Source organism: Oncorhynchus clarkii, chromosome 4 (genome assembly GCF_045791955.1).
Source record: "Oncorhynchus clarkii lewisi isolate Uvic-CL-2024 chromosome 4, UVic_Ocla_1.0, whole genome shotgun sequence".
Taxonomy (NCBI): Eukaryota; Metazoa; Chordata; class Actinopteri; order Salmoniformes; family Salmonidae; genus Oncorhynchus; species Oncorhynchus clarkii.
In genome coordinates, this window is record NC_092150.1 from 63673369 (window position 1) to 63691759 (window position 18391).

Below are 18391 nucleotides of genomic sequence, written 5' to 3' on the forward strand. Positions count from 1 at the left end.
TTGGTTTGCAACAAATTGTTTAATAGTCATACTGCAAAAAACAGTATATTCATAGTGTGTTATCTTACTGGGATACAGTTTTGTTTAAAAAAAAAGCAGAAGTTGCTAGACTACATTTAAGTCATACTTACAGTAGTGAATGCATACATTTTCATACTCTTCCTCCTCCCCCCCCCATACTAGTCCCCCGTGAGAATCGAACCAACAACCCTGGCATTGCAACCGCCATGCTCTACCTACCAAGCTACACAGGACTGCACAGGGACTATAACAACTGTTATTAACCTTTGGGTATTACAACAGTCACATTCAGGAGAGGGCAACTCTGCTGTTGACAAAACGTAGCCAAAATGTCTGAAAACATTATCACCTAAATGTCTGACAAACGTCTAGTCACAATTAAGTTAAAAACCACAGCAACCGAGAAAAATCAACTTGAACAATAAACACAAGGAGAAAATCATATGACAAAAGTTAATTCTGTAAATAGAAAACCAGCTGTTTGGTCCATTATTGAAGATTAGCAGTAATAAACAGAAGAAATAACCACATTTAAAAATAGACATTTAATCCCACAGTGTGTCAAGGCATCTACACTGCCTGACTGCTGTGATAATAAGTATAATTTAGGTCCGGATTTAGGAGACCCCATCAAGGCTCAAGTGCAAACAGTGCACGGTTGGAATAAAGGAGATATTAGTGTGATTCATTGGGATGACAGTGTATTCAGTAGATTTTCAGCACGAGGCCTTACGTTGGTCCCCATTTACAGTGCAGTATAGGCCTACAAATCCAGTACTTGCAATTTCAAGTATTAGTTTCAAATATAATTCCCTCCCCCAATAGTTTTATGTGACTGTCCACTCTTGGAAAGTAGGTGTCATCATGAAAATGTTGTTTTAGTACTGGGAAGAAAGTCACTACTTTTTGTTTATCAAATACATTGATATAAACGGAACACATTTATTTTTATTAAAATACAAAAGGTAATAGCTGTATTCATAGTAATAAAATATCAAGGGCAGGAGTGCTTTACAGATTGGAAACACAAAGGCTAAGAAGCCATTAGATAATACACATTTGTGTTGGTACTTGATGTGGCTTTGGATAGATAGGCCTACTGTTTGTCATGCTCTCCTCATCAGGTAATGTAATGTGGCCTCTGGGCCAGTGAGGGGCAGTAGAGTGCTAATCCTGGTCTGGGGTGGTTGTTTCAGGCTCTGGTCTAGCAGGTCCGCTCATGATCACTGCTCTCAGACAGGTTGTTGCTGGGGGTTTCTTGGGCACTGGCGTGGGCGGCTGAAGACAACACCTCCTCAAAACTCCCTCCACCTCCTTGGCTTCCTACCTTGGTCTGCTCCAAATCCAAAAACAACCACAGAAATGCACAGGCACACAAACGCACACACACAAAACAACATTTTAATATAGGCTATTGTCGAGAATCTGTTTGAACTTTCAGCAGGGTTGTTAGAAACACCAGAGATTACGACATCAGGCTCAAATGCGCACATTCAAAGTGGAGCAATTGTTCTCCTGAGGGTAGTGTTTAACCTCAATTAGCTGAGCTGTAAAAATAGCCAAAAGTTTTCCTGAGCTAAAGGAAGTGAAGCTTAACAAGAAAGACCTCCATAATGTTTACTCCCTTATTTTGAGTTTACTTAGGCCGGGATTCAATCCGATTGTTTTGTCCGCAATCGTGCCATTTAAAGGTAAATTCAGATTGAGCCGAGACATGCAGCGTTTACCGTGAATGTGTTCCTCTGCAAACCCAGGAACATTGCCTTTAATACGCGCATTGCGGACAAAGCACGCTCGGATTGAATCCGGGCCTTATTTCAACATTACGTAAATCTCTGTCATTGCTTTGACAGCAACATGTGTTATGTCTCACATTACCTTTATGTTGGAAACGGTGCTTTCAACCTTCTCCTCAAAGGACTTGAAACTGGGAGAGTTCCTAATGGGATGAAAAGCAGTTCAGTTTCATGCAATACTATTACTTTAGTATACAACATGCATGTTTATATCTATCTGAGCCACCATACTGTACCTGTACTTTTGTGTACACTTATTAAAGCTTCCTGTATTTACAAGTGCTCTGCTAAAGCGGGTCTGTATTTACAAGTGCTCTGCTAAAGCGGGTCTGTATTTACAAGTGCTCTGCTAAAGCGGGTCTGTATTTACAAGTGCTCTGCTAAAGCGGTCTGTATTTACAAGTGCTCTGCTAAAGCGGTCTGTATTTACAAGTGCTCTGCTAAAGCGGTCTGTATTTACAAGTGCTCTGCTAAAGCGGTCTGTATTTACAAGTGCTCTGCTAAAGCGGTCTGTATTTACAAGTTCTCTGCTAAAGCGGTCTGTATTTACAAGTGCTCTGCTAAAGCGGTCTGTATTTACAAGTGCTCTGCTAAAGCGGTCTGCATTTACAAGTGCTCTGCTAAAGCGGTCTGCATTTACAAGTGCTCTGCTAAAGCGGTCTGTATTTACAAGTGCTCTGCTAAAGCGGTCTGTATTTACAAGTGCTCTGCTAAAGCGGTCTGTATTTACAGTGCTCTGCTAAAGCGGTCTGTATTTACAGTGCTCTGCTAAAGCGGTCTGTATTTACAGTGCTCTGCAAAGCGGTCTGTATTTACAGTGCTCTGCTAAAGCGGTCTGCATTTACAAGTGCTCTGCTAAAGCGATCTGCATTTACAAGTGCTCTGCTAAAGCGGTCTGTATTTACAAGTGCTCTGCTAAAGCGGTCTGTATTTACAAGTGCTCTGCTAAAGCGGTCTGTATTTACAAGTGCTCTGCTAAAGCGGTCTGTATTTACAAGTGCTCTGCTAAAGCGGTCTGTATTTATAGTGCTCTGCTAAAGCGGTCTGTATTTACAGTGCTCTGCTAAAGCGGTCTGTATTTACAGTGCTCTGCTAAAGCGGTCTGTATTTACAGTGCTCTGCTAAAGCGGTCTGCATTTACAGTGCTCTGCTAAAGCGGTCTGCATTTACAGTGCTCTGCTAAAGCGGTCTGTATTTACAGTGCTCTGCTAAAGCGGTCTGTATTTACAGTGCTCTGCTAAAGCGGTCTGCATTTACAGTGCTCTGCTAAAGCGGTCTGCATTTACAGTGCTCTGCTAAAGCGGTCTGCATTTACAGTGCTCTGCTAAAGCGGTCTGCATTTACAGTGCTCTGCTAAAGCGGTCTGTATTTACAGTGCTCTGCTAAAGCGGTCTGTATTTACAGTGCTCTGCTAAAGCGGTCTGTATTTACAGTGCTCTGCTAAAGCGGTCTGTATTTACAGTGCTCTGCTAAAGCGGTCTGTATTTACAGTGCTCTGCTAAAGCGGTCTGCATTTACAGTGCTCTGCTAAAGCGGTCTGCATTTACAGTGCTCTGCTAAAGCGGTCTGCATTTACAGTGCTCTGCTAAAGCGGTCTGTATTTACAGTGCTCTGCTAAAGCGGTCTGTATTTACAGTGCTCTATTAAAGCGGTCTGTATTTACAGTGCTCTGCTAAAGCGGTCTGTATTTACAGTGCTCTGCTAAAGCGGTCTGTATTTACAGTGCTCTGCTAAAGCGGTCTGTATTTACAGTGCTCTGCTAAAGCGGTCTGTATTTACAGTGCTCTATTAAAGCGGTCTGTATTTACAGTGCGCTGTTAAAGCGGTCTGTATTTACAGTGCTCTGCTAAAGCGGTCTGTATTTACAGTGCTCTGCTAAAGCTACCGTTACTTACAGTGCTCTGTTAACAAAACACTGGGAGAAGTCCTGTATGCTCATCAGTGTTATAGAAAGGTCACTTTTTCTAGTGTTACGATTCCACACGTTTATCTTTGGATAAACAGGTCAGATAGCTAGAAATGCATGAATCTTCTCCTGATGATTGCAGCAGGATATGCCAATGTTACAATGCAAGCCTGTTTCACCTATAAATTCTGAACCAATACCAATTCTACTCACAATGCTTACAAACACTCAGCCTTAAGACAACGAGAATGGGTGGGTGGCTAAGGACTGGGATCTAGTGGAGGGTTATGTCTATCACTACACACAAAGTAGGCTACACACAATTACCTCATAACGGGCATGCTCATTGAGTGGCGGATAGAGTAGCTGTCCCAAGAGAGCATGGCCCAGGTAAGAGAGGAGTTAAATCATTAACATGAATTTACAGACAGCAGAAATCACACACGCAATCACACATGCACGCACGCACACACGCACACACGCACACACACACACACACACAGCAAGCACTCCCTCTAGTCTACAGTAATTCAGCAGGGCAACTTTCTAGGCATTTCTATAATGTAGATTTACCCATCATCTGATTGCCTTAAAAAAAAATATATAGATATTTTAGAGGAATCTAATGGCTTATATTGTAATATGATATATGTTCTTAGACAACTTTGTCATATCGTATCGATGACTCATTCATGTGTATATGACTAACAACTTCTACATAGAACTAGCAATGCTACATCCACAGAAGGTACAAAAGAGAAAGACAAATGATCTAAAAACTGTAACTATACTGAACCGCCCACAAGTAAAACATGCTATGGTCAACAACAGTCAAAGTCATGCATGCCTACTGGTCAGTGTGCTACAGATCTGAGGAGTTCACTATGAGGTTTGCGTGTATACACATTCACACTAGGTTATGATGTGACTGCACTGGAACTAACTGTGTCTGACTAATCAAATCAAGGCATCCCTGGAATTGATCCCATTCAGTTGGTAGTCATCTTCTTACCATTATATCTTAAATCCCACTCATATTTACGTAAGCAATGGCCTTTGTCCGTCTTCTGACTAGTTTCAGTGCAGTCACACATATCTGACTCTAAATCAGAGGTATAATACAACCAATAACACTAAAACACAATTTCTTACCCAAGTGAATTTGATCTTTGGATGCATAGAAAAGGATGAAGAAACAAAGACATTTAAGACATTTGTCCTGACATTATCAAGTGTCCTACCAACACTTTACATTAGGCTACTTCATTTTGGAAACACGACAGAGTTTAATTAAACTTCTATTCAAGAAAAGCCAAATTCAAAGATCCAGCGCGGGCACACACTTCAAACACACAGTTAACCAATCATTAAATCATCAAAGCTCTGGTTATCATGCCATATACTGTATATACTGTATCCTTACAGTACTGTATACACTATGCATTAGAATGCAAACAACCTGCAGTCTGTAAGTCTAAGGGAGTCACCCAAGTAAAGCCCACAGCAAACTTCACCCCCAGGCAACATACTGTACCTTGCTCTCCATGGTTCCTCATAGCTAAATGTTTGGTTTAGCATATTTCAACCAATGCAAGTCAGCCAGGGCAAACCTTTTTTATTTTTTTATTTCACTGGGCAACATAGTGAACAGGGTTCATGAAAATAACATGTTCTACTGTATTTTCAATTCACACGAATAGTCCACACAGGGACAAACTCATTTGCATGCACACACACATGCACACTAGGTGGCATACCTTCTGGGATACATTAACTCAAGGCCAAACATGCTGTAATACACAAAGGAATATCTATTTGTCTCTCTGGATCATTGTTCAATGTGATTTTATACATAACATTGGTTGGTTAATACACTATTATAAACCTGCGGTGGTGAGTCTTTTGTTATTATCATGCAATAATGATGACGACATTAAAATAACAAAACAAAGACTGACACGTCTACAACACACACTAAATGACATGGACAGGCATAACAGTAAATCACAGTTTTTCTTTGTCATGGCTAGTCTGAGTATTGTATTACTAGTGAACCCGGGGCCAGCTGTCTATGATATGATAGCTCCCCAGTGTGCCCCTGCAAAGCCAGCATACAGGCCAGCAATGGATCTCCATTGTGCCACCCTGCCCAGTCAGAACTCTGGGTCTTCACGGCAGAGAGTGGTCAGCAGACACCCAGAGGGTTACTGACCCCCCCCCCCCCCACTCCACCCCAGGCCCGCATCCAATCTGGCCTGCAGAAAGCTGCTTACTCTGGGCTTATGCAACACAAACATGCCCCCTGCAACAGACTGTCTGGGTCAACCCCAGCAACAATTAGGATTGGGCACACGACAGACTGGCTGCAGAAAAGTGGAGATGAGGGAGGAGGGTGGTCATTCTGACTGGAGGCCACCTTGTATTCTGTCTCAATAGCTGTAGGCTAAAAGATGTAGTGGTAGTGTAAGGCTTCAGTTGATTGGATATGAAAGATGTTGATGTTGTTGTGTGGTTGCTATATGCACCAGTGACACCGTACCTCATATCCCCAAACTTCCTGCTGATGGCTGTTCCCAATGTGGTGAAAGCTGCTGACGTCTTCTGCCCTGCCGTGCTCAACGTCTCCGACGTCTTTTTGTACCTGGACAAATGAAAAGACAATACAGTGATTATCAAAAACAGACAGGACAGGATACCACAGGACTGCCACACCTGTTCTCTTCTTGTCCCTGTCCGGAGCACTGTTCACTCCACACACACGGATTAGTTTCATAGTCAGAGCCGGAGCCAGGGTGTAACTGATACTCCAGCTCAGTATCACAATCAGTCAGGGATTCATACATCTATAAAAACAGGATGAGGGGAGCATGGCACAGATAACAAAGACTCAGTGTTTCCCCATGTTTTAACTCCTATTGATGCTGCAGAATCTCTGGGAAACAGAGGAGCGCATCGCTTTGATTATTGTACAGCTTATACCACTGTTAGGGCACTGGCCTACAAAGACAAGCCATTGATTTTCCTCTTTATTTTCTAGTTCTAAAAGCCTGCTAGTCTGCAGAGTGCCTGGCTTCCAACCTCTCACATCCCCAGCCCCTAGAGCCCGATTACCTCTCAGTGCATTACACACAGACTGCATGGAAACCTGAGAAACTCCTGCACTTCCCTGAGCACCAGCCCATGCCATCACCTTATCGGATTTGAGTCCTGCTATTTCAAGACAAAGAGCTTACTGCATTTGTGAGATGCATTAAGTGCAATGTGTTAATCTGGCTAACGCTTTTGCTGTGGGAGGTAATTCTGAGAAGAATGTGGTCCGCCAGCTCACTTAGGTACTGAGTCTAACTAGTGTGAGAAAGACTAGAGAGAGAGAGGAGAGGGAAAAGAAAAGAGAGAAGAAGCCCGAGACAGAAAGATAAATATTGTCACCTAACATCAACTGATGCCAACAACAAACCACACTGACAATAGATACAGCTCGGCCGTTATGACGGAGTTGCTCACCTCCTTTACACTTGGCCCTGTTGCCTTGGTTTTGCATTAGTGTCGAGACTGGAGATTGAGGAAGTCTGTCGTGGCATTTACACAGTGGAGGCCCATTCTTCTCCTCTCCCTCCAGCCAATGATCTCTCAGCACCACCAGATCTGCTTGACCCTAGCGGTTTGCAGTTCCCTCTCACCATGGTAACGGTGATTGGAGAAGGGTGCTCTGCCCATTTGAGCGCCTAGTTAAAGCGTGACTCTGGTAACTGAATAGCTAGGGACATACAAGGCCAGTCTGCAGACGCAGGCAGAGACGGAGGACTGAAATCTAGGCTTATTGTATAGCTGTTCACTGAAAATGGCTATATATACACAGTACTGACCTATATGAGCCTGAAGCTGCTGCTTGTTTTTACTGGCTTGCCCCCGTGGATAGATGTGTCCTGGGCCAGGCAGCCAGTAGCACTGTGCTGCTTTAGATGTCACATCACCATTAGGCTGCTTGCTCCCTGTCATTATCTGCCTCAATGAGCCTGATCAGACCGGATCCATACATTCATCACTCTGTGACGCCCATAAAGACAATCTCTGGTGACAGGAGCAAAACATCTAGAGGGCGCGAGTGCTATTTCTCGCTTTCCTTCCCAAATGCCAAACGTAGGCACTTTCTCTGAGACAGCCTTTGGATGGCAACAATAGGAGTCTAGTTGAGATTCCCCCTCCCCCTGGCTTCATGCACGCCAGTGTGTAACATATTTGATACCTGCCACTCAAGCGTAATACACACAGCGAACGATGTTGGGTACTCACGCAGTGGAAGTCTGCATGTCATACCAGCTCCTGTTGAAGTTCTGTTTGAGCTCACTGAGTGGTGTTATCCCCAGTTTGGCTTTGAGGTCTGAGTGGTGTTTCTCTTTGGAGGCCAACACTTGCCTCAGGGTGGATATTTCTTCCTCTAACTAGAGGCATAAACATAGAAAGAGAGGAGAGAGAGAAATAAAGACATGAGAGATAGAGTAAGAGAGTGATGCTAATTTCCCCTAGGGCTTAAGTATTCCAAATGAATTATCCATAAAGCAAATAAGGTAACACATGGATAAAATGTGTTATATCCCACTCCTTATCAGCAAATAAAGTATATTTATTGGATGAAGCTTACTATACTACAAATGGCTACAAAAGGCAATTTCAGCTACATATACGTATTGGTAATATAACTATAATAATAATAATATGGTGGTAAATTGAGGGAACTGAAGTACAGAACACTGGCTCTTCCTTAAAACACAGTTTAGTGTATTTGGCCTGAGGTCAACACCAGGGGAAACAACAGTGATGAAGAGTAACAACTGTAAACCCAAATCCTAATTGATGCCGACTCATATTATGCAAAAAAGCTCTGCTGCAAGAGCTGCCAAGATTTACATAACTCATAATGCCCTCTACTTCCGCTCTTATTTCCAGTTAATATATCTCTCTCCCATGGTCCAACACAGTTTCCCTATGTGAGAGAGATCAGTGTACCAACTTCTTAACCATCTCTCCCCTCTAAGGTTGAACAGAATGTATCTATCTCCAAGACAGCGCTTCCTGAATCCAACTCGATCAACATGCCAAGCTAAACATTGAAAAACAGAGAGGTGAAAAGTGCTGACGGGAGGGACTACCTTAGTGAGTTCACTCAATATTTCCTCCCTCTCCTCATCGGTCACAGTGTTGTAGAGGTCCACTTCTGACACCATTTCTTCATCTACTTCTGTTAGAGGTTCTGGGTCCAGCAAACCTGAGGAGAGATAGACGATTAAACACAAAACAACCCCCAAAATGTAGAACACTTCAGACTTACAGTACCACTCAGTCAAGGGTTATTCTTTATTTTTTACATTGTAGAATAATAGTGAAGAAATCAAAACTATGAAATAACACATATGAAATCATGTAGTAACCATTCTCTCCACCAGCTTCATGAGGTAGTCACCTGGAATGCATTTAAATTAACAGGTGTGCCATGTTAAAAGTTAGTTTGAGGATTTTATTTCCTAATTAATGCATTTGAGCCAATCAGTTGTGCTGTGACAAGGAAGGGGTGGTTTACAGAAGATAGGACTATTTGGTAAAAGACCAAGTCAATATTATGGCAAGAACAGCTCAAATAAGCAAAGAGAAACAAACGACAGTCCATCATTACTTGAAGACACCTTTTAAAGTTTCTTCAAGTGCAGTGGCAAAAACCATCAAGTGCTCTGATGAAACTGGCTCTCATGTGGACCACCATAGGAAAGGAAGACCCAGAGTTACCTCTGCTGCATAGGATAAGTTCATTAGAGTTCCCAGCCTCAGAAATTGCAGCCCAAATAAATGCTTCAGAGTTCAAGTAACAGACACATCTCAACATCAGCTGTTCAGAGGAGACTGTGTGAATCAGGCATTCATGGTCGAATTCCTGCAAAGAAACCAATACTAAAAGGACACCAATAAGAAGAAGAGACTTGCTTGGGTCAAGAAACACGAGCAAAGGACATTAGACCGGTGGAAATATGTCCTTTGGTCTGATGAGTCCAAATATGAGATATTTGGTTCCAACCGCCGTGTCTTTGTGAGACGCGGAGTAGGTCAAAGGATGATCTCCGCATGTGTGGTTCCCACCGTGAAACGTGGAGGAGGAGGTGTGATGGTGCTTTGCTGGTGACTGTCTGTGATTTATTTAGAATTCAAGGCACACTTAACCAGCATGGCTACCACGGCATTCTGTAGCGATACACCATCCCATTTGTTTTTCAACAAGACAATGACCCAACACACCTCCAGGCTGTGTAAGGGCTATTTGATCAAGAAGGAGAGTAATGGAGTGCTGCATCAGATGACCTGGCCTCCACAATCACCTGACCTCAACCCAATTGAGATGATTTGGGATGAGTTGGACCGCAGAGTGAAGGAAAAGCAGCCAACAAGTGCTCAGCATATGTGGGAACTCCTTCAAGACTGTTGGAAAAGCATTCCAGGTGAAGCTGGTTGAAAGAATACCAAGAGTGTGCAAAGCTGGCATCAAAGCAATGGGTGGCTACATTGAAGAATCTCAAATATAAAATATATTTCGATTTGTTTAACCCTTTTTTGGTTATTACATGATTCCATGTGTTATTTCATAGTTTTGATGTTTTCACTATTATTCTACAATTTAGAAAATAATAAAAATAAAGGAAAAAAAACCTTGAATGAGTAGGTGTGTCCAAATTTTTGACTGGTACTGTACATATACACTGAGTGTACAAACATTTTCCTAATATTGAGTTGCACCCCCTTTTGCCCACAGAAAAAACTCAATTTGTCAGGCATGGTCTCAAAGTCTCCACAGGGATGTTGGCCCATGTTGACTCCATTGCTTCCAACAGTTGTGTTAAGTAGGCTGGATGTCGTTTGGGTGGTGAACCATTCTTAATACACACGGGTAACTGTTAAGTGTGAAAAACCCAGCAGCTCTGCAGTTCTTGACACACTCAAACCGGTGCACCTGGCACCTTCTACCATACCCCGTTCAAAGGCACTTAAATATTTTGTCTTGCCCCATTCACCCTCTGAATGGCACACATACACAATCCATGTCTCAAAGCTTACAAATCCTTCTTTAACTTGTCTCCTCCCCTTCATCGACACTGATTGAAGTGGATTTAACAAGTGACATCAATAAGGGATTATACCTTCCCCCTGGTCAGTCTGTCATGGAAAGAGGAGGCGTTCCTAATGTTTTGTACACATTGTATAGTGGAGAGACAATCACATAAAGTATGTTTTTGCAAATAACAAAAGAAACTCAGGCACCCATTAAAATCGTCTAACTCGAAGAGATGATTCAGGCTACGGCAAGACATACCCCCCAATCTGTTGCCATCGTAACACGACCACAGTACGGACAGATTTAACCTGAACGCCACCCTCCATCACTGTGACAATGGAAATATTCCCATTATGACCTCACCACACGTTTAACAACCACCTTTAGGAAACACTGACTGTAATTATCTACACTCGAGCTTCCATTTCCAATCCTCTGTTTATTTTTATACATGTAAAGCTAAGATATATTCTGGATAGTTTAAAGAAAAGTCATGCTTATCCCCTTCCATAAGGCCACCAGTTGTCTGCTAGAGTAACCGTCCTGTATGTTGTCTCTACTTAAAACATTCATTAACCAATGTGTATGACTAAATAGGAGCACAAATCTATTGCTTATTGTTTTTTAATTACATTTTTTTTATTTTCTTATATGATTTTATATATATAAAAAAATATATTCAGGGGGAATATCTATTGCTTATGGAACCTAATGGTGATCTAATTACATGACAACATGTGTGTGTGTATGCGTTCGTGCGTGCATGCATGCGTGCGTGCGTTTCCAGTTACAATACAAGCTAAAACAGACAAACAACTTCCTGGTATGTGAAGCACTGAGTGTCTGATCAATATCTGACTGATGAAGTAATGGCCAAAGCCCCGGCATGGTGTACCCTCAGCAGATTAAATCAGCCATTAATAAAGTGAATTTGAACTCAAATTGGGAGTATAGCTTTACCCAATTTCTGCCTAATTTTGTGTAACTTCAAATGTCTGTCCCTATAACTGCATAATATAATATTATAGTAAAGAGACTCTGGCTTTAAATTCTATACTAGGCTACAGTAATACAACTGGGTGAAAGGCTCTGAGCTTATGATACTATTTCAATCACCAGCAACATAAAGCCAGGACATAATAACATATTATAAACTAGGTGGTTCGAGCCCTGAATGCTGATAGGCTAACAGCCGTGGTATATTAGACCGTAATAAACGGGTATAACAAAACATTTACCCCCCCCCCCCCCCCCCCCCCCATTATTGCTTAAATATAACATGACATCTAAACCTAAGAGATGTTACTGAGCAGGGACCAGCATCCTAAGATGACCGTAGGTAGGGGATGTTTTTGTCAAGACAAAGAGGACAACAAACAAGCAGGAGTCACATCTTTGAGGCCTGGCCTCTCATTACATCAGCAGATGATTGGAGTGGCGTGGCACAGAGCTTGTGATGCAGTTTGGCCACATAACCCAATCACTTTCTCATCAGAAGCCTTTGGAGAGGATCCCTTCGCTTGGAGCCCCACCGTGTACACAGTATACATTCTAGCACTCTTCATCACTCTCTTCTCTATTGTCATCTTGCCAGGCCTCAGTGACTCTAATAGTAGACATATTTTAATAATAATAATAATAATAATAATAGCCTGGACTTGTCTTTTCCTACTTGCACTGTGTTGATAGCTATTTTATTGAGGAAAAATGTACTTACTACGATTGTGATATGTGGTTGTCTCACCTGGCTATCTTAAGATGAATGGACTAATTACTCTACGACTTTATCCTATTTCTCTAGAATGGGACAATTTCAGTTTGAACAACTGTTTCTATGTTTTCACTGTGATGGGTTAAGAGTACGTTGCTTAGCAACTTCCCATGCAGACCAGCAAGCCCAATCATCATCATTAATTGAATCCTTGTGTTGTCCTTAAGACACTTCAACCCTTCAACACCGGGCCGACTCATTTTAAATGAGCAAACAATCCCCGTCTTTACCTTAGAGGACCACAGACAGTATACACACACTCATACAAAAGTGATGTTGTTTGTGTTGCCAATGTGAGGTTCCATCCATCAGCATTGTTCCTGGGGCACTGAAAGAGGTCCCTATGATACATTAACATTGGCTTAGGTTCATTAAAAAATCTATATGGTAATCAATATCAAAGAGCATTAACAGGAAACCATGCAGGCTTGACTGGGTACGGCAGGGTAGCCTCGTGGTTAGAGCGTTGGACTAGTAAGGTTGCAAGTTCAAATCCCTGAGTTGACAAGGTACAAATCTGTCGTTCTGCCCCTGAACAGGCAGTTAACCCACTGTTCCTAGGCCGTCATTGAAAATAAGAATTTGTTCTTAACTGGCTTGCCTAGTTAAATAAAGGTTACATTTTTTTATTAAGAGTGGGTTGATGGGCTCGTGACTTTCCTTTTTGACAACATGTCACCTGAACATCATATTATTGGTACACCGATGACTCTAAACCTCACCTCGGCCCCGCCCCTCCCACGCCTCGGTCTGATTCAATTAACCATCACATACATGGCTGAGGGAGAAAGAGAGACAGACTCTGGCCAAGGAATAAACACAGAACCACACCACAATCAGTAGGGGTTCCGTAACACTACATGAACTCTCAAAAGGACACCCATCCTCGTTTTCTCTCTCTGATTTGGGAATCTATTTCAGATAACCTGCGGCCCCATCCAAAAAATGGCATTGTCACATTCCGAGTCCGGGTCAGCTGGTCTGGGTTGTCTGAAGGCATTTTCCGAGTCTCGCCCACGACGTTGTCCTGAAAGAAGGAGCCCCGCGGCTCAGTGACTGTGGGGTGACAACTCATCCGCACCCAATTCACACTCATCATACTCAGCAGCACAGGGGCCAGAGCTGGAGAAATACACTCTTTTTCACATGCTAGGTTCTCAAAGGCATCATTGTTTTTACTCTACAACCCTTATCCACAGATACAGTCGTTAGCAGTGACGGCTAGCCTAGGGTTGTTCACACAAAATCAGTCATCTGCGTGGAGACCTGAGAGAAACCTAAATGCGAACTGAGAGGCCTGCCTCTCACACTGTGGCTGCTCTAGCTGTGCTAAAGTCTCTGTCATCCAAGGTAAACTATCTGGCTATAAGTGATGACATCACAGTGGGTGTCTCTCAAAGAAGAAAAGCAGGTTGTCTTCCATTTTGATGACACATTTACTGATCCTCTCTCGCCTTGTACATAGTAGCACTCATCTCATTATGGACTATTATCACCCCTCTAACTCGACGATGTTCAATGAGTTGACTCATGCAGTAAAATGACCTGCATTCTGTACTGACTGAGGAAGCAAATCCTATAAGCTTAACAAAGTGTGTCAGACTCAGCAGGCAGCAAACACAACTGGAAATGTTACTGGAAATGATCCCCAGTCCCCTTACCAATAACGAGATTGCTCATAACCATGGTAAATAAAATGTAGCATTTAGTAAATAAACAGATTAAGTTATCTGGAAATTAGTTCCCATTTTTGCTTCCATTTTAGACCGTCATCTTGGCCTGTTACGTCATTTCTGGCCTGGCTGTAGTAATCAGTGGGATTTTCCCCTCGGATTATCCAACTAGATTTACCAAAGTCCTTCACCTCAGCCACGGCAGAATTAAGCAGTGCGATATCTAGCGAAGTCAAAGATCCCATTTCAGATAGTCCTTTGACTGCAACTTCATCAAATGGTTGCTCTCAAACGCATCGTTGGAATTAACACTGTCAGGGGTGTTTTTGTCCAATTTGTGGCCAAAGTGTGGTGAAAGTGAGTCAATCATTCATTCCCTCACAATAAAGAGACCTATTTAAAAATGAATCAGGGATACTGTATACTTCCACATCACGTGAACATTTCTGTGAAGGGCAGTCAGCTAAACAGAGAAGCAAGCATACCTGTCCTGAGATGTCCTTGTCCTCTCTCTTCATTTGGTAGCAGAAACAAGGGGGAAAGATTACATTCCTTTAATGAAATTAGTAATCATTGATAAAAATAGATAGGCCTATGCTACTTTGTCCGGGGAAGTCACAAGTTCTAAACATATAGTCTATGCCTATAACATGTTCATACCAAGTGAAGAAATGCTGTAAAACAAATGTCCCGAAACATTTCTATCACATACGCAGATGAAAAAAAAAGTTCAAAATCAGAGGCGTTTCATGCTTTGCCTGATGAAGTTGACCCTTGTTAGGCCATTCATTTACAGATCCTTTGAGGTTCTATGCGTACAGGGAACATTTAGTAATTGGAAACACCACAAGACCTAAAACATTCAGCTCAAACACAGCATGCAACTGATTGCAAGAGAACTGGAGTATTCTAAAATGGGAGTCTGTCCATCTACGGAGCCAAGAAACATATCAAGAGGACATTGGCCTATTTTCTGGTTCAATTGTGCAGCATCAAGACAAATTAATGGATATAAATCCAAATCATTCTATTTATCGGCACATGCTATTACAATCCTGAAAGTATAAAAAAAATATGCAATTGATGCTGCACAGGTTTACTGTTCCAACGTGGGCCAGAAATACTACAGCTACTGTAATGCTACCAATAACAGGGGAAGTAGTCTAGTCTACAGATCAAAGGCCTGTCACCTTCAGGTTGCAGATGCACCACAAACCCACTGGGCATAACCCACTCATCTGAATATGAGGTCTTACCCCATTCCCCTGCACCATCGCTCAGTACACTAGAGTCGCTCAGTACACTAGAGTACAACTCTGATGACGATGCATTTGATGTCCATTAGGCAATGAATGGGGTGAAATACAAAATAGTGAGTTACACATAAACACAGGAGCGCACACACACACACACAATTGGTGTATAGTGTAGGTTACAGTGTTCATTCAGGCTGACTGTAACCTGATAACCTGAGGTTGATAAAAAAAACAATGCCTATACCTTGTTTGAACCAGAAAGTTGATTATAATAGCCAGTATTCAACTGATAATCTAGTGTGCACAAGTTAAGACAGCCATCTTGCTATTTGGATAATAGGGCCAACTACAAAGAAAGGCTCTTCAAAGCAGAATATCTATGGTCACAAGATTTCAATTATTTGGTCAGGTGGTCACGGTGGGAAGGGAAAATAAGTGGCCTTGAGCCAGTCATGGTTTGCAAAATATATTTGAACCTAACAGAAGGACAGAGCAATACTGCATCCAAATGAACATGATGTTTTATTACCATGTTGCAATAATGTTACACATAGAGCTCGCCACCTTGTAGTCCTAAAACCGGAAAATATGTTACCTCTGGTTCTTTCAGCCATTCCCATGGAGAAAATGAACCGGGGAAAGAATAGGGTTGTGGGATAAATGTAGAAAATAAGGTCTTAGGTTAACACAGGCTTAGGAGATCTTATATGTTTTGTTCTATGATATAACAATATCTGTCAGTTAAAATTATCTTTGTGAATTAGAAAGCCTTTATGTGCTTTATTAAATGTCATACATGCTTCAAAAATTAAAAAATAATAAAAAAGTGAAGAAAAATGAAGACTATCTTATTGAAAAAAAACGTATAAGATCTCCTAAACCTGTGTTTCCCACAGACCTTATTTTCGGCGTTTATCCCAAAACCTTACAAAAACTGCATTCATTTTCCCATAGGCTTTGTCCAACGAACCATGGCGGAGTTTAGTGCCTACAAAAAGATGGCATTACTAATGCTCTCTATTGGACAGAAATGAAACGTTAACCACGTGTTCCATTAAGTAGATGCGTCATGTGATAACTGGTCGAAAATGGCTACTCTATTGATACACTTTTGTCTTTTGAGGTAGAATTTATTAAAAGTTTACACTTAATTTCACCTACCAAGACTATCATCACATATTAAAGTTAAACTGCTTAATAAGGTTATTTATATATTTTTTAAATTAAGATTAAGGCTATCAACTATGAATTCAGTAACAACAGTTTTCGTGCATCCTGTAAATAACAAATAAGCTAAATACACAATTGAATAAATGCAACAACAAAAATCCATAATGTGTAACATATTATTATAAATTTGTCGAGAGCTTGAACGCTCACTCACCCTGTTGTCTGGTCTCCATTCGAAGCAGTGTGATGCAGTTGGCTACTTGAAGTAAATATGAATTGTTCTTCTGAAACAACGCTTTAACGTAGATACAGCAGCTCACTGCTGCACTGTCAGACGCCAATGTTTACGCCAGTTCCTTCACTGTCAATTACGGCACCGCCTCCATTGGCGGGGCTTCCAACATACACCAATGGCGGTGTGCTCAATTACTGAAACAGCGTTGTGACGTCTTCAGAGTTCAAATACTCTTTCGTGTCGAACTAGGCACATGATTTAGACTGATGATGCCAAATATGCAATATGTTGAACTATATTTCTTGACAGAAAAACTCAAATGTAATCTTAAAATACTGTCAGTTTCATGTACACTTAAATACATGATTGCCCAATGTTTCCGGTGGAGTGAAAGTGTAATGTATCCAAGTTACTTATTTAGGCTAGTTTGGGTAGTTTCATTACAGAATGCAACGACGCCACCTGCTGATACTTTGTGATTCTAGGCTTTGAGAATATCTGACCAATTTACACCCTCGTCTGTCAGAGCAGGGTAGTATCTCCTGTAGTAAATTAGTTACATGAGATGATAGACATGAATTTTGATTAAACAGATTCAACAATTACTTTGCCATTTCCTGGTTGCTAAAATGTTAATAGTTTGCCTAATTTCAGTTTATGTGACAAAACAAGCAAGTGTTGAGAATCATTGTACCATCTAAATCGCTGTGAAATATATTTTCAATAACCAAAAATATTGTATTTTCTTTATTTACAATTATGGCCAGGTAAAAATGTATCAGTAGACATTTTATTTATACTTTTCAAAATTATGCTGAATATATTCACTTTCTAAGAAGCAAAACATTTGATAGAAGATAAGACTCTCAAGATATCAGTCTTTCAGATGCAATGCACCATTCATCTTCAACTGGAACTCTTGATCATTCATTCTTTTTTTTTTCATACATTTTTACAATACAGCCAATTTGGACTTTGGCCTGCTAATTTCCTGCAATTCTACATGTTTTGCCATGACTTATGCCAGGTTCATATGATATCTGAGTGAGAGTAACTAACAAAATCAATGGGGGCACCCTAGGGGTCAGGGCCCCTGGGCACGTGCCTTGATTACTATAAGGTTTAGATAGCTGGCTAGACTAACTTACCTAGCAATCTATAAAATGTTTGCTGACATGGGCTAATTGAGTGACTGTCAGTGACTGGCATAGCTGCTGATGCACTACCACATTCTGAAATTGCACGTTGTGTATTTTATGATCTACACTACATGACCAAAAGTATGTGGACACCTGCTCGTTGAACATCTCATTCCAAAATCATGGGCATTAATATAGAGTTGGTCCCCCTTTGCTGCTATAACAGCCTCCACTCTCCTGAGAAGGTTTTCCACTAGATGTTGGAACATTGATGTGGGGACATGCTTCCATTAAGCCACAACAGCATTAGTGAGGCTGGGCACTGATT

At 41.5% G+C, this 18391-nt stretch overlaps 1 protein-coding gene across 18 annotated transcripts; it reads right to left on the reverse strand.

The window, feature by feature from the left end:
• Positions 1 to 17057, reverse strand: LOC139407089 (tpd52 like 1). Of its 18 annotated transcripts, none has more exons than XM_071150464.1 (11): positions 16904 to 17048; positions 15454 to 15579; positions 14749 to 14775; positions 8874 to 8989; positions 8017 to 8165; positions 6263 to 6364; positions 4876 to 4890; positions 4297 to 4311; positions 4051 to 4089; positions 1900 to 1960; positions 1 to 1357 (listed from the first exon to the last, which is right to left on the reverse strand). In XM_071150464.1, exons 1-11 carry the CDS (start codon positions 16920 to 16922, stop codon positions 1226 to 1228), a joined length of 801 nt encoding a protein of 266 aa, XP_071006565.1. In that variant the 5' UTR covers positions 16923 to 17048; the 3' UTR covers positions 1 to 1225. The 18 variants fall into 18 exon arrangements, with proteins under 18 accessions (XP_071006565.1, XP_071006568.1, XP_071006571.1 ...); XM_071150467.1 differs by lacking the exon at positions 4297 to 4311 and adding an exon at positions 5481 to 5513 and having other exon boundaries at positions 15520 to 15579; positions 16904 to 17047; XM_071150470.1 differs by having other exon boundaries at positions 15520 to 15579; positions 16904 to 17046.
• Positions 17058 to 18391: the final 1334 nt, after the last annotated feature.

Bases quoted from the DNA above. Each gene is read 5' to 3' on its own strand.
- LOC139407089 (XM_071150464.1), bottom strand. The intron at 14,776-15,453 runs GTGACAGGCCTT...TACCAAATGAAG, and splicing joins GGTGCATCTGCAACCTGAAG to AGAGAGGACAAGGACATCTC. The intron at 1,961-4,050 runs GTAATTGTGTGT...TCATCCCATTAG, and splicing joins ATGAGCATGCCCGTTATGAG to GAACTCTCCCAGTTTCAAGT.